The 15,624-nt window shown below is 44.2% G+C and overlaps 1 protein-coding gene across 1 annotated transcript; it reads right to left on the bottom strand.

The window, feature by feature from the left end:
- Positions 1 to 4,372: 4,372 nt before the first annotated feature.
- On the bottom strand, positions 4,373 to 4,891 carry LOC138908913 (uncharacterized). Its single transcript, XM_070199673.1, has one exon. It carries the CDS (start codon positions 4,889 to 4,891, stop codon positions 4,373 to 4,375), a length of 519 nt encoding a protein of 172 aa, XP_070055774.1.
- Positions 4,892 to 15,624: the final 10,733 nt, after the last annotated feature.

Raw genomic sequence — 15,624 nt, forward strand, 5'->3', positions numbered from 1 at the left:
TCATTTTCATTGACTTGTTGGGCGATTTTAGAGCTCTTTGAAGAAGGTCTTTCACCTAGCTATTGAAGGTAAGTAATTCCTACCCAATGTAAGTTTAATACATAGATTGTGGGTAGATTTTAACATGAAAAATTATGAAAACTATGGGTTTAGTTGAAAAACCTATATTTTGATAAAAAATGAATTTAATCACGAAAGTGATTATGGAATGGGGTGAAAATTATATATTTGAGTTCGTGAGGTTATGGGTAACAGTTATCTTCGAACATTTTCTGAATCTGGGCACATGGACTCGAGGGTAAAATTTAGGGATCTTCCAATTTGGGTTGGGTAATTTCTCTAATAGCTAAATTATGAACTTGTGAACGTATATCGATTAATCTATATAATATTTTGCTAGTTTCGGGTTGTTTGGCACCATGTTGAGGCTTTAGAGCGGATTTGTGGATCGGAAGTGAGCTTGAGAATGAGGTAAGTCTCTTGCCTAACCTTGTAAGAGGGAACTCATCCCCTTAGGTGTATCTTGTTGTGTATTACTTGTGTGGGGAGCTACGCACGCACTAGGTGATGAGAGTCCATGTGTGGATATATTCCATGATATGTTCAGGTAGTCTTAGATCCACATCATGCCTTAATTGTACCATTGTGTTTATTATGCATATTAATTGTTTTGAATAGAGTTGAGGCTAGGGATTTTAAAGTCGCAGATATTAAATTTAGATTTCTCATTTTTGGGAAGAATTGAGGAAATACATAATAACTCTGAGAAATCCATGTCCTCTCGCGTCGCAAGTACTTCCGCGAGCGAGGTATACTTCTCTAATCTCATGGGAGTGGGTTGTTCGTCTCAACAGTATAATAGATTCATCTATGGTTCATGTCGTTCGACCCTCGGCAGTGCACACAGTATTTTGGATCGGGCCGTATGACCTCGGCATAAATCGTGTGTGATAAAATGCCGAAGCCTGATTACACTTCACATTATTTTATGGCTTGAGAGGTTATAATCTATTTAATGATCGAAATTGATTTGGAACTAGTAAGAGTTAGTTAGAGACTTTGGAATGTACTATCAGTTAAAGAATCATTTATTTAGTGCTTGCTATTGTGTTATTATTATTATTCACATATTCCATGCCTATTTCGAATTTATGCATTTTATTTGTTGGCCTATAGTAAGTGTCGATGTCGACCCCTTGTCACTACTTCTTCGAAGTTAGACTGGATACTTACTGGGTAGATGTTGTTTATGTACTCACGCTACACTTCTGCACTAATCGTGAAGGATCTGAGGCAGGTGCATCTGATGTCCGTTCAGGCGCGCATCCTTGTTATCAGGAGGCTTAGTAGTGAGCTGCTCTCTGAGTCCGTTCTGCAGCACCCGCAATCTCTCTCTTTTGTATTTACTTTTTGTCTATCTCACTTTCAAAGAGTAGCATAGGTGGTTTGTATATTCTACTAGCTGCTCATACACTTGTGGCACCGGGCTTTGGGAACATGCTAGTAGACACTTTATGACTTTTGAGTATTTATTTCATCACATTTACTCTTTTATGAGTTTACTCTTTACTTTATTAAATTTTCCACTTTTTATTTACTTAATAAATAAAAATCAACTACTTTGAAATTATTAAAACGAATAAATATATGCCTCGTTCACCGATGGCTTGCCTAGCAGCGACGTTGGGCGCCATCACGACTTATAGGAGGAATTGGGTCGTGACAACATGGTATCAGAGCACTAGTTTTACGTAGGTCTCACATGTCATGAGCAGGACTCATACAGTCTTGCGGATCGGTGCGGAGACATCCGTACTTATCTTTGAGAGGCTATAGGGTGTTAGGAAACTACTCTTCTTTCATCTCCTATCATGCAGTTGATGTTGTGCTAAGTATCTTTCTCTTATTCTCTCACAGATGGTGAGAACATGCGCGGCAGATGTACTCAACCGTGGATGAGTTGCTCCAACTCGTGATAGAGGACAAGGGCATCCTAGAGTTGCTCCAGTTGTGCCACCAGTGGATCCAGTAGAGGATCTTGTTATTGAGGAGTAGGGCGAGGTGCCCGCAGCGGAGTCGGACCTAGTGGATTTCATGTTCACGCCAGGATTCCAGGAGTTCATGGGCTGTATGTTGCGGTTCATGGATTCTATGACTCAGGAATGTCTATTTCCAGCAGACCCAGCCACATCTCAGGCAGGCTCCAAGGCATGCAGCTGATGTGTATCAGACCACGGGTGCACTACCCATGGGCGGAGCTCAGCCAATTACAGCACCTATACCTGAGCCCAGACCAGCTGCGGCCGGCGAACCGCAAAATCTATTGGATAGATAGACCAGGATACATCCTCCTATCTTTGGAGGTAGGCGAGATGAGGACCCCCATGACTTTATTGATCGTTGCAGGGACATACTACACAACATGACGCTATTGGAGTCCCACGGGGTGGACTTTACCACCTTTCAGCTCGAGGGCAGGGCCCGTAGATGGTGGCAGTCCTATCTTCTCGGCAAGCTAGCAGGTTCTCCTCCCCTGACTTGGGACCAGTTCACACGCCTCTTTCTGGATAGATATACTCTACCCTCTTAGAGGAAAGAGCTATGATTTCAGTTCGAGCAGCTTCAGCATGGTCAGATGTAGGTGACCGACTATGAAGCGAGATTCTCTAAGGGTTCTCGCCATGCATTTATGATACTTCCCACTGATGCAGAGAGAGTGCGGAGGTTTGTTGCGGATTTGCACTCTGGTATCCATGCCACTATGGCCCGAGAGGTTGAGATGGGGACTTCTTACGAGCTGGTTGTGGAGATAGCTCGGAGGATCGAGGGTGTTTGTCAGTGGAGCCGAGAGCAGATGTCGAGGGACAAGTAGTTTCGGTTATCTGGAGGGTTCAGTGGTGCTACGTCTGGGGGCAGAGGTCAGTTTGTGAGGGGTCAGTCTACCAGGCCCACATATCCAGCATTGCCTCCTCCTCGGGGTGCTCTAGTACGGCCCTATTTCGACGCTATTCCAGAGAGCTCCTACCGCCTGCCAGCTATTCATGGTTCCTCCAGTGAGTATTCAGTCCATTAGGGTCAGACCTAAGGTCAGCAGTCTACCATTCCGAGAGGTTGTTTTGAGTGCGAGGATCCTGGCCACATAAATAGATTTTTCCACAGAATTCGGGGTAAGGCAATACAGCAGGGTCATCAGCCTATGATTACAGCACCAGCTTCCGCACCAGCCGTCCGGCCGCCCAAAGGCGGAGGGCATGTGGGTAGGGGCCGTCCTAGAGGTAGAGGCCAATTAGGTGGTGCTCCGGCTAGGTTCTATGCTTTTCCAGCCATACCAGATGCAGTAGCCATAGATGCCGTGATCACAGGTATTATTTCTGACTGCGGTAGGGATGCTTCAGTTGCTTGATAAGACCAAAGCGGATCTTCTATTGCTTGATATGACCAACTTTCAGGGAACTTGGGCATGGACTGGTTGTCTCCAAATCATGTCGTCCTTGATTGCCATGCCAAGACTGTTACCTTGGCTATGCCAAAGTTGCCTAGATTGGAGTGGAAGGGTTCATTTATCAGTGCATGTAGTCAGGTTATCTCTTTTATGAAGGCTCGACACATGGTCAAGAAGGGTTGTTTGGCTTATCTAGCTTATGTTCGGGATACTACTACAGAGACTCCGGCAATTGATTCAGTGCTCGTGGTCCGGGAGTTCTTTGATATGTTTCCTTCTTATCTACCAGGCATGCCACCAGATTGTGATATCAATTTCTGTATTGATTTGGCTCCAGCTACCCAGCCTATCTCTATTCCACCATATTCCATGGCTCTGAAAGAGTTGAAAGAACAACTTGAGTAGTTTCTAGCAAATGGGTTCGTCAGACCGAGTGTGTCGCCTTGGGGTGCACCGGTGTTGTTCGTGAAGAAGAAAAATGGGACTATGTGGATGTGCATTGATTACCGACACTTGAACAAAGTTACCATTAAGAACAAGTACCAGTTGCCGCCTATTAATGATTTGTTTGACCAGTTGCAGGGTGCTAGGGTGTTCTTTAAGATCGGCTTGAGATCGGTGTATCATCAGCTGAAGATTCATGATTCGGATGTTTTGAAGATGGCTTTTCGAACTAGATATGACCATTATGAGTTTCTAGTGATGTTCTAAACTCTAACCACCGAGTCCTAAAGGCATCACAAGGAACTCATAGTGACCATATCGAGTCCTAAAGGCAGTCTTTGGGATATCCATATCTCAGATCTTCAGCCGATGATACCCTGACCGCAAATCAATCTTTTAGAACACTTTGGCACCCTGTAGCTGATCAAATAAGTCATCAATTTGTGGCAATAGGTACTTGTTCTTCACTGTAACCTTGTTAAAATGCTAATAATCAATACACATGCGCATAGAACCATCCTTCTTCTTCACAAACAGAATCGGAGCACCCCAAGGTGACACACTAGGCTGGATGAAACCCTTATCAAGCAGTTCTTGCAGCTGGTCCTTCAACTCTGTCGGTACCATACGATATAGTGGAATAGAAATGGGATGAGTGCCCAATAACAAGTCAATATCAAAATCGATATCTCTATCAGGCGGCATGCCCGAAATATCTGCTGGAAATACATCTAGGAAGTCTCTCACTATCAGAAGTGACTCAATGTTAGGAGCATCAACACTAACATCTCTCACAAAGGCTTGATATGCATCACACTCCTTCTCAACCATCCTTTGTGCCTTAAGGAAGGACACAACCTTGCTAGAAATATAATCCAATGTACCCCTCCACTCTAACTGCGAAAAACCTTGCATAGCCAGTGTGATAGTCTTGGTGTGACAATTCAAAATAGCATGATAGGGAGACAACCAGTCCATGCCCCATATAACATCAAAATCTACCATACTGAGTAACAATAGATTAACCCTGGTCTCAAAATCACTAATAACAACTAAACAAGACTGATACACACGGTCCACAACAATACAATCTCCCACAAGCATGGACACATATACGGGAGAACTCAAAGATTCATGAGATATATCCAAATACGGAGAAATGTAAGATGACACATATGAGTAAGCTGAGCTTGGATCAAATAAGACTGATGTATCTCTATGACAAATCGGGACAATACCTGTAATAACTGTGTCTGATGCAATCACCTCTATTCTACCCGGAATAGCATAGAATCTGGCATGGCCTCCCTTTTAGGGCGACCCCTACCCGTTTGACCTCCACCCCTAGCTGGCTATGCAGGTGGAGCAGAAACTGGAGCTCTAACTACGACCTGAGAATTCTATCGACCCGGTGGAATATGTGAAGCCTGTGTAGCATGTGAAGGCGCACCCCTCCTGAGTCTAGGGCAATCCCTCACCATATGTCGGGTATCACCACACTCAAAGAAAGCTCTCGGTGGGCGCAGCTGCTGAAACTGGCCGTGATCTGGTCGGTTAGACTGACCGCTTCAAGCACCCTGTGCAGGAGGTTCACTAGATAGTGGCGGTGCATAATGGGCAACATGAGACCTGAAAGTAGCTGGAGCACCATTATAGGCTGGAAGTGCTGAATGAACTGGAAGGCTCACATAGCCCCTTCCATGACGGGATGTAGCTACAATGTGGCAACCACTAAATCCTCCAGTACTTTGATGCCTTTTGGCCTCCCTATCCTCTATCTCATGACCCCCCATACCCTCCAACCTCTGCACGATCTCTACCACCTGTTGATATTGGGTATATGTCTCTAACTCTAGAGCCATGTTGAATCTAATAGCATAGTTGAACCCCTCGATGTATCGACGAAATTGCCGTCTGACTGTAGAAACCAAGGCAGGTGCATGTTTGGACAACTCACAGAATCTGATAGCATACTCTGACACTGTCATAGTACACTGGCGCATATGCTCAAACTTACAAAATCCTAACAACCATTCAATAACGAGTCCAACCATACTAAAATTTTCCAATTTCGACCTCGAATCAGCCTTCAAATCCTCAATTTATAGTTTAGGAAGTTTTCACAAAATTCCCCAAATTTTCCAACTCAAAATACTAATTAAATGATAAAAACAATGAGGGATTCATGAATAATAATCAAATCCGAGTAAAAAATACTTACCCTGATAAACTCCTTAAAGATCCTTTCCAAAATCGCCCAAAACCGAGTTCTCTAACTCAATAGATGAAAAATGGAACAAAACCCTCGATCCAGCCCAGTTATTCCGCTTTTGCGGCTCCGAACATGCAGAAAATCCATTGCAGGTGCGGCTTTGCATTAAACCCAGGAATTTCTGCCTCCATGGATAAAAACCGCTTTCGCGGTCCCGCTTCTGTAGATTATTGCTCACTTCTATGGACGCTCAACCATACCTACCGTCCTTAAACAGCTGACCAAGGTCCGCTTCTGCGGAAAGATAATCGCTTATGCGGGGGCACACTTGCGCTCAGGTGTCCGCACCGGTGATACCAGCTCAACCCAGATCCTCTTTGCACCTGTGGCTCAGAGGCCGCTTCTACAGTGCCACACCTATGTCACAAAGTGTGCATGTGCAATTGCACCAGACTTGGCAGTTCTTTAGCAATCAACCTAAGTCCAAATGAGCCAGATTTCAATCTGAATTACACCCGGGGCCCCGGAATTCCATCCGAACATACCATCATGTTCCAAATTACATAACGAACCTACTAGAAGCCTAAAATCACATCAAACAATATTAAATCTACGAATCGCATCCCATTTCAAACCTATTGAATCTATGAACATTCAAATCCCAAAACTAACGCCGATTCATACTAAACCAACTCTAATTGAACTTAAATTTTGCGCACAAGTCATAAATGACACAACAGACCTATTCCAGCTATTGGAACCAAAGTTCGGATAAGATATCAGGAAAGTCAACCCTCGGTCAAACTTCTTAACCTTTCAAACCTTCAACTTTCTAACTTTGCCAATTCAAGCCAAAATCACCATACAGAGCCGTCAAAATCATCAAAACTCCATTTTTGAGTCGTCTACACAAAGTCAAACTCCTGCCAACCCTTTGAACTTAAGCTTCCAACCTTGGGACTAAGTCTCGCATCCACTCCGAAACTCACCCAAAACCAAACCAACCACCCCGACAAGTCACATAACCACAATATAACATAAAGGAGGCAATAAATAGGGGAACAAAGCCAAAATACTCAAAACAACTGGCTGGATCGTTATAGTCCAGAAGTTGAGGTCAAAGAATATTGGATCGGTGAAGGTTCAGTGGAGAGGTCAACTGGTCGAGGAGGCGACTTCGAATCCAATCATTGTGGATATGATATTATACTATACTTGTTTAATATTGTTTAAATCTAATCCTTGTGGATACGATACTATACTGTACTATATTTTATTAGCGAGCATAATTTAGGTGTGTTTCAAGCTCGTCACCAGGGCAGATCCAACCCAAATGCAAATAAACCCTGGCATATTCATCCCAAATGTAAATAACTGCTGCATTGCATCCACTGTGGATGTGCAGACTCCGGAGTGGCCGATCCAGCCCAAGTGCTATAATAAGCCAACTTCTGGCATGAATCAATAAAGCATGATACGGCGTGCAATCATATCCCATGATTATCACTCACAATAGACCCTCATCCTCACTCAGTCATTAATCTCCCGGGCCCACACGAATCGTGATAATCAGCCCAAACAATGATGATATGATGTGTTAATAAAGGACAACAAAGGCTGAGATGTAAAATACAAATAATAGCTGTGACTGAGTACAAAATGGAAAATTAAGCAAATAATTCCACATGTAACACGACCTTTGTGGGTCCCAACAGTACCAACACGTAGCCTAAGCATGATTTATAACACGGCTGGCAGCTCAATTGCTCTAACACATGGTGAAACATACGGGTAACAACAAAGATTATTCAAGTATACAATTTCATGGAATTGACTAAGTCACAATTCTTATGGTACACGCCCACGCGCCCGTCACCTAGCATGTTCGTCACCTCAACAACAATCATACAACACGTAATTCAGGGTTTCATACCCTCGGAACCAACTTTAGAAGTGTTACTTACCTCTAAATGGGTAAAACTCTACTCCAACAAGCCCATGCCTCGTGAAAAGGCCTACGAATGCCTCGAATCTATCCACAAACAATTTGATACTAGAAACCCAAGCTATAGGGATCAATTCCATATAAACATGCCAAGTTCTTAATCAAAAGTCAAAAAATCAACTCAAAAATCGGTTCCTGGGCCCACATCTCAGAATCCAATAAAAGTCACAAATTCCGGAAGCCCATTCAACCACGAGTCTATCCATACTAAATTTACCAAATTATAATACCAAATCACCACTCAAGAATTAAACTCTCCAAATCTCTAGCCTCAAACTCCCAAATTCCACCTCAAAAACACATAAAGTAGGTGGGAAATTCAATAGGGAAACATGATTATTGAATAAAAATGAATACAAGTGACTGACCTCAAGAATCCCTTCGAATATCCTCTAAAAAATTACCTTAGTCCATGTTTGCAAAGTCCAAAATGAGAAAAATCACGAAACCCTTCGGATTTAAACACTGCCTAGAGATCCCCCTTATGCGATCCAAAACTCCGCTTCTACGGTATCGCTTTTGCGGTTAAAAATCCGCATCTGCGGAGGTCACTTAAGGGCCGACTAACCGCTTCTGCGGTCCCAAATCCCGCTCCTGCGGGTGCATATCTGCGCAAGTCCATCAGCTTCTATGGACTAGCGACTCTAAACCACTCTCCGCTTTTGCGACTAGCCTCCGCATCTGCGAGATCGCAGGTGCGGAATTTTCCCTCGTACCCAAGCAAACCCTAACTTCACCCAGAACCGCATCTGCGACCCTAGGGCCGCTTCTGCATCTCTGCACCTGCAGCCATTCCTTTGTAGATGCGGTCGCACCAGACCAAAACACACCAACCTTCAAAACTTCCAAAAATCGAATTCGATTTTGAGCAGAATCGCCTCCGAGGCCAGCGGGACCTCAACCAAACAAACCAAAAAGTCCTAACACACGATGCAAAGTTAGTCGAGCCCACAATTCACATCGAACAATATCAAAATCACGAATCGCGCCTCAATTCAAGACTAACAAAAACTAAAATATTCCAACTTCTAGAATCGATGCCGAACCCTATCAAGCCAAGTCCGATTGACCTTAACTTTGCACACAAGTCATAAATGACACAATGGACCTACTCCAACTCTCATAACCACAATCTGAGCCCGATAATCCCAAAGTCAACTCTCGATCAAACTTCTAAACTTTCAAAGCCTCTAATTTTTCAATTTTTGCTATTTCAAGACTAATTCAACTACGGACCTCCAAATCACTTTCCGGGCATACTACTAAGTTCAAAATCACCCAATAAAGCTATAGGAACCATCAAAACTCCATTCTGGAGTCGTTCACACATAAGTCAACATCCAGTCAACCTTTTCAACTAAAGCTCCCAACCTTGAGACTAAGTGTCTCAACTCACTCTGAAACATCCCTGGAATAGAACCAACTACACCGGCAAGTCACATAGCAACTATTAAGCATAAAATGAGTAGTGTATGGGGGAATATGGCTACAACTCTCAAAAAGACCGGCCGGGTCATTACATCCTCCTCCTCTTAAACAAACATTCATCCTTGAACGGGTCTAGAAATGTATCTAGAGTCTCAAATAGGCGTGGATATCTGCTCCGCAACTCCCACTCTGTCTCCCAAGTATCCTACTCAACTGGCTTACCTCTCAACTGCACCTTCACTGAAGCTATGTCTTTTGACCTCAACTTTCGAACCTGCCGATCCAAAATGGCCATCGGCTACACATCATAAGACAAATCACCATCCAATTGAACCATGCTGAAATCCCAAACATGAGACGGATCGCCGACATACTTCCAGATCATAGAAACATCAAATACTGGATGCACACACGACAGACTAGGTGGCAAGACAAGCTTGTAAGCCACCTCTCCAATCCTCTGAAGAACCTCAAACGGCCCAATATACTGAGGGCTTAACTTTCCCTTCTTCCCGAACCTCATAACACCCTTCATGGGTGAAACCTTGAGCAATACCTTTTCCCCAATCATGTAAGCAACATCACGAACCTTCTGATCGGCGTAACTCTTCTGTCTAGACTGCATCGTGCGAAGTAGATCCCGAATCAATTTAACCTTGTACATAGCATCCTGAATCAAGTCAGTACCCAATAACCTAGCCTCACATGGCTCAAGCCAACCCACTGAAGACCGACATCGTCTTCCATACAAAGCCTCATACGGAGCCATCTGAATGCTCGATTGGTAGTTGTTGTTATAGGCAAACTCTACGAGTGGCATAAATTGATCCCATGAACCCTCGAAATCTATGACACAAGAGTGTAGCATATCCTCCAATATCTGAATAGTGCGCTCGGACTGTCCATTCGTCTAAGGGTGAAATGTTGTACTCAGCTCAATCTGTGTGCCCAACTCTCACTGCACGGCTCTCCAAAACTGCAATTCAAACTTCGTGCCCCGATCTGAAATGATGGACACCAGCACACCATGAAGGCGAACAATCTCGCGGATGTAGATCCCAGCCAACCGCTCAGAAGAATAAGTAGTCCCAACTGGAATGAAGTGCGCGGACTTGGTCAACTAATCCACAATCACCCAAATAGCATCAAACTTCCTCGAAGTTCGTAGGAGTCCAACTACAAAATCAATGGTGATACGCTCCCATTTCTACTCCGAAATCTCAAACCTCTGAAGTAATTCGCCCGGTCTCTGAATCTCATACTTCACTTGCTGACAATTTAGGCACCAAGCTACAAACCCCACTATATCCTTCTTCATCCTCCTCTACCAATACTACTGCCTCAAGTCCTGGTACATCTTTCGCGGCACCGGGTGAATGAAATACCGCGAATTGTGGGTCTCCTCGAGAATCAACTCACGTAACCCATTTACATTAGGCATACACTGATTGTAAGCAACCTCCACTTCCAACCAAGAGGTGGTGAGTTCGAGTCACCCCAAGAGCAAAGTGGGGAGTTCTTGGAGGGAAGGATGCCGAGGGTCTATTGGAAACAACCTCTCTACCTTATGGTAGGGGTAAGGTTTGCGTACACACTACCCTCCCCAGACCACACTAGTGGGATTATACTAGGTTGTTATTGTTGTTATTGTATACAAATCCGACCCAGCATCCTCAACACCGCATAATCCCCAATAGTAACATCCTTGGCATCACTGTGCTAAATAGTGTCCTTAAGGACAAGCAAATGGGGATCATCATACTGGCGCTCTCTGATGCGATCATATAAGGAAGATCGAGAAACCACACAAGCTAGAACCCGACTGGGCTCTGAAACATCTAATCTCACAAAGTGGTTGGCCAAGGCCTGAACATCAATTGCAAGTGGTCTCTCACCAACAAGAATAAATGTAAGGCTACCCATACTCACTGCCTTACTACTCAAGGGGTCAGCCACCACATTGACCTTCCCAAGATGATACAGAATGGTGATATCATAGTCCTTAAGCAGTTCCAACCATCTCTGCTACCTCAAATTTAGATCCTTTTGTTTGAACAATTGCTTGAGACTCCAATGATCCATAAATACCTCACAAGACACACCGTAGAGATAATACCTCCAAATCTTCAACGCATGAACGGTGGCAGCCAATTCCAAATCATGAACATGGTAGTTCTTCTTATGAGGTTTCAAGAGACACAAAGTATAAACAATCACTCTACCCCCTGGATTAATACACACCCAATGTCAATCCGAGATGCATTATAATACATTGTATAATAGTTTGTCTCTTAAGGCAAAACTAGAACTGCAGCTGTGGTCAAGGCAGTCTTGAGCTTCTGAAAGCTCTCCTCACATTCATTCCTCCACCTGAAAGGAGAACCCTTCTAGGTCAATTTGGTCAAAGGCGATGCAATAGTCGAGAAGCCCTCCACAAAACGAAGATAATAACCGGCCAGGCCGCTAAAGCTTCAGTAGTTGAGGACGGTCTGGGCCAACTCTAAACTGCCTCTATCATCTTTGGATCCACCTTAATCCCCTCACTGGACACCACGTGCCACAGGAACACCACTGAAATAAGCCAAAAATCAAACTTGGAGAACATGGCATAAATTTTCTCCTCCCTTAGCCGCTGCAACACAATCCTCAAATGCTAGGCATGCTCCTCCTGGCTACGTGAGTACACCAGGATATCATCAATGAAAACTATGACAAATGAGTCGCGATATGGTTGAAATACACTGTTCATCAGATGCATGAATGCTGCTGGGGCATTGGTCAGCCCAAAAGACATTACAAGGAACGCATAGTGACCATAACAGATCCTCAATACAGTTTTTAGAATATCTGAGTCCCGAATCTTCAACTGCTGATACCTAAACCTCAAATCACGACTGATACGCTCACTAAAGCTACTCAAATAGTTCATCAATGCGTGGCCAAATGATACTTGTTCTTGATTGTAACTTTGCTCAACTGCCTATAGTCGATGCACATATGCATAGTACTATCCTTCTTCTTCACAAACAGGACCGGTGCACCCCAAGGCGACATATTAGGCCTAATAAACCCCTTATCAAGAAGCTCCTAAAGTTGCTCTTTTAATTCCTTCAATTTAGCTGGTGACATACGATACAAAGGAATAGAAAGGGGTTGAGTGTCCGGCACCAAGTCAATACCAAATCAATATTCCTGTCGCATAGCATGCCCATAAGGTCTACTGGAAACACATTCGAAAAGTCAATAGTAGGAGTATGAGCACCAACGTCCCTCACAAAGGCCAAATATGAAAGACACCCTTTCCCAACCATCCGTTGGGCCTTCATATAAGAAATCACCCCGCTGGGAACATAATCTATAGAACCTATCCACTTGATCCTCGGCAATCCCGGCATCATCAACGTCATGGTCTTAGCGTGATAATCCAGAATAGGAGATCAACTCTAGTCTCCAATACCCCAATAGCCACTACACACGACTGATATACACATTCCACAACAATAGTATCGCCCACTGGCGTAGACACATGAACATACGAAACTAAGGACTCATGAGAGATATCCAGATAACGAGCAAAATACGATGATACATACCAATAACTGGAACCAGGGTCAAATAATACAGAAGCATCCCTGTGGCATACTGGGACAATACATATGATCACTGTGTCTGAAGCGACAATATCTGGCCTGGCAGGAATAACATAGAATATGGCCTGACCGCCACCTGATCGGCCTCCCTCTCTAGGGCGACCCCTAGCTGCCTAAGACCTACCCCGAGCTGGCTGGGCGGGTGGTGAAATAACTGGTGTTGAAGTTGTGGACTGACTCCTCTGCTGAGCTGGACCTCCCATAAGGCGGGGGAAAAACTTCTACACATGACCCAACTCTCCACACTAGAAACATCCCCTCTCAGAAAATGGTGGCAAATACTGAGGCAGACCTCGAGAACCAGAATAGCTACCAGAGGAACATGGTGCAGATGAACCCCGAACTGAAGGTGCACGAGATGAACTTTGAGCTGGGAGAGCACTGAGAGATGACTGACCCGATCTAGCACTGAACGAACCATGGCTAGATGATGCACTATGATGAACTGGATGAGAAATTTGAGAGGGCCTATAAAGACGACCCCTATTGCGGTAGGATTGTCCCTCATAAGGAACACCACTAAAATCACCCGAACTACGAGGCCTCTTGGCCTCCATCTCCTCACACTCCTAACTACGAACCGTCTCCAGTAGCTGAGCAATATCAACCATCTGGCCGAACGTAGAACCTGATACACTCTCCCGAGTCATAACAAAATGGTACTGATAGTATACGCCATCGATGAACCTCCTAATCCTCTCCCTCTTAGTAGGAACCAACCAAACTGCGTGACAAGCTAACTCAGAAAACCTCATATCATACTGGGTCCCATACATGTCATCCTGACGTAGCTACTCGAAATGCCTAGACAGCTCCTCCCTGCGGGTCTGTGGAACAAACTTCTCCAAGAAGAGAACAGAGAATTCATGCCATGTAAGTGGTGCTGCACAGACTAGCCTGCGCCTCTCATAGAACTCCCACCATCTAAAGGCAGCACCAGTAAACTGAAAAGTAGTGAACGAGACCCCACTGGTCTCTAATATACCCATTATGCGAAGGATCCACTGGCACCTATCCAAGAAGTCCTGGGCATCCTCTGACTGAGCCCCACTAAATGATAGAGGCTGGAGCCTGAGTACCTCCCCCGGCCTGAGAAGTGGCTGGCGCGGTCTGAACAGAAACCGGTTAAGCAAGGCTAGTGCACACAGTCAAAATCTAAGCCAAAAGCGTCCTGAAGGCATGAAATCACAAAGGGCACAACTGGTGCCCGAGATAACCCTATTAGCTCAACCATATCTAGAACCTGCTCCTGAGCTGGTGCAACTAGTGGATCTGCAGGTGCTGCTCTAGCTGTTGTACGAGCTGTACCTCTGCCCCTACCGCGGCCCCTAACGTGACCCCGTCTTCTCATGGCCCTACCTGGTGGTACTGGTGGCTGACCGTTCTGCCCGGTAGCACATGTCCTCACCATCTGTGAGAGAATAGAATAACAAAAGTTTAGTTCCCGAAATCAACAAATTCGCATGACAAGAATACAATAATGTGAAGTTTCCCAGGGTTCGGTAGCCTCTCGAAGATAAGTACAGACATATCCGTACCAATCTGCAAGACTCCACTAAACCTGCTCATGACTCATGAGACGTATGTAACCTAGGCTCTGATACCAACTTATCACGACCCAAAATCCAACCTGTCGTGATGGCTCCTATCATGGTACTAGGCAAGCCGACTACTCAAACATTCCCAACATTTTCGATTTTAAAATACACTAGAACAATTTAAATAAATAAAAATCTCATAAAACAGTCTAGAATATCATAACTCAATACATAAGTTTTTCCAAAAACCGGGGGTGTCACTAAATACATAAGCATCTACATAATGATATAGTCTAGTACATTGTCTAGAAAGTAGAACTGAATAAATAATTTGAAAGATAGGAGGGGAGAGTCAATGTCTGCGGAGGCCAAGTAGCTAGCTCGATGATCTCCGGATGTTTGAACTATGTGAATCAGCAACTGCCGTGACCGGAAAAACCTGGATCTGCACATGAGGTGCACGGTGTAGCGTGAGTACAACCAACTCAATAAGTAAAAAATCTAACCTTTGGACTGAAAGCAGTGACGAGTTAAAGTATTACAGTCCACATGCATTATTAACAGTATGGAAATTATGAAAAATATGACAGTGATATCTCAGAAATTCATATTCTATGAGTAAAGGTATAAGACTTTAGACATGCTTTCAGGTTTTGCAATAAAACTTTACACAGAACAGGGCAGATCCATCCCAAATGTAAATAACGACTAGCATTGCGCCCACAGTGGATATGCAGACTCGGGAGGGGCCGATCTAACCCAAGAGCTATAATAAGCCAAATCATAGCATGAATCAATAAAGTCTGATGCGGCATGCAGCCAAATCCCATGATTATCACTTACAATAGACCTTCAGCCTTACTTAGTCATTAATCTCTCCAATATCTCTTGCTCACAAAAATTAT

The sequence above is a fragment of the Nicotiana tomentosiformis genome, chromosome 1 (genome assembly GCF_000390325.3).
Source record: "Nicotiana tomentosiformis chromosome 1, ASM39032v3, whole genome shotgun sequence".
In the NCBI taxonomy this organism is placed as follows: Eukaryota; Viridiplantae; Streptophyta; class Magnoliopsida; order Solanales; family Solanaceae; genus Nicotiana; species Nicotiana tomentosiformis.

What these genes read in the sequence shown, in the direction of transcription:
- LOC138908913 (XM_070199673.1), bottom strand. Translation starts at nt 4,891, where the DNA reads ATGGTAGATTTTGATGTTATATGGGGCATGGACTGGTTGTCTCCCTAT.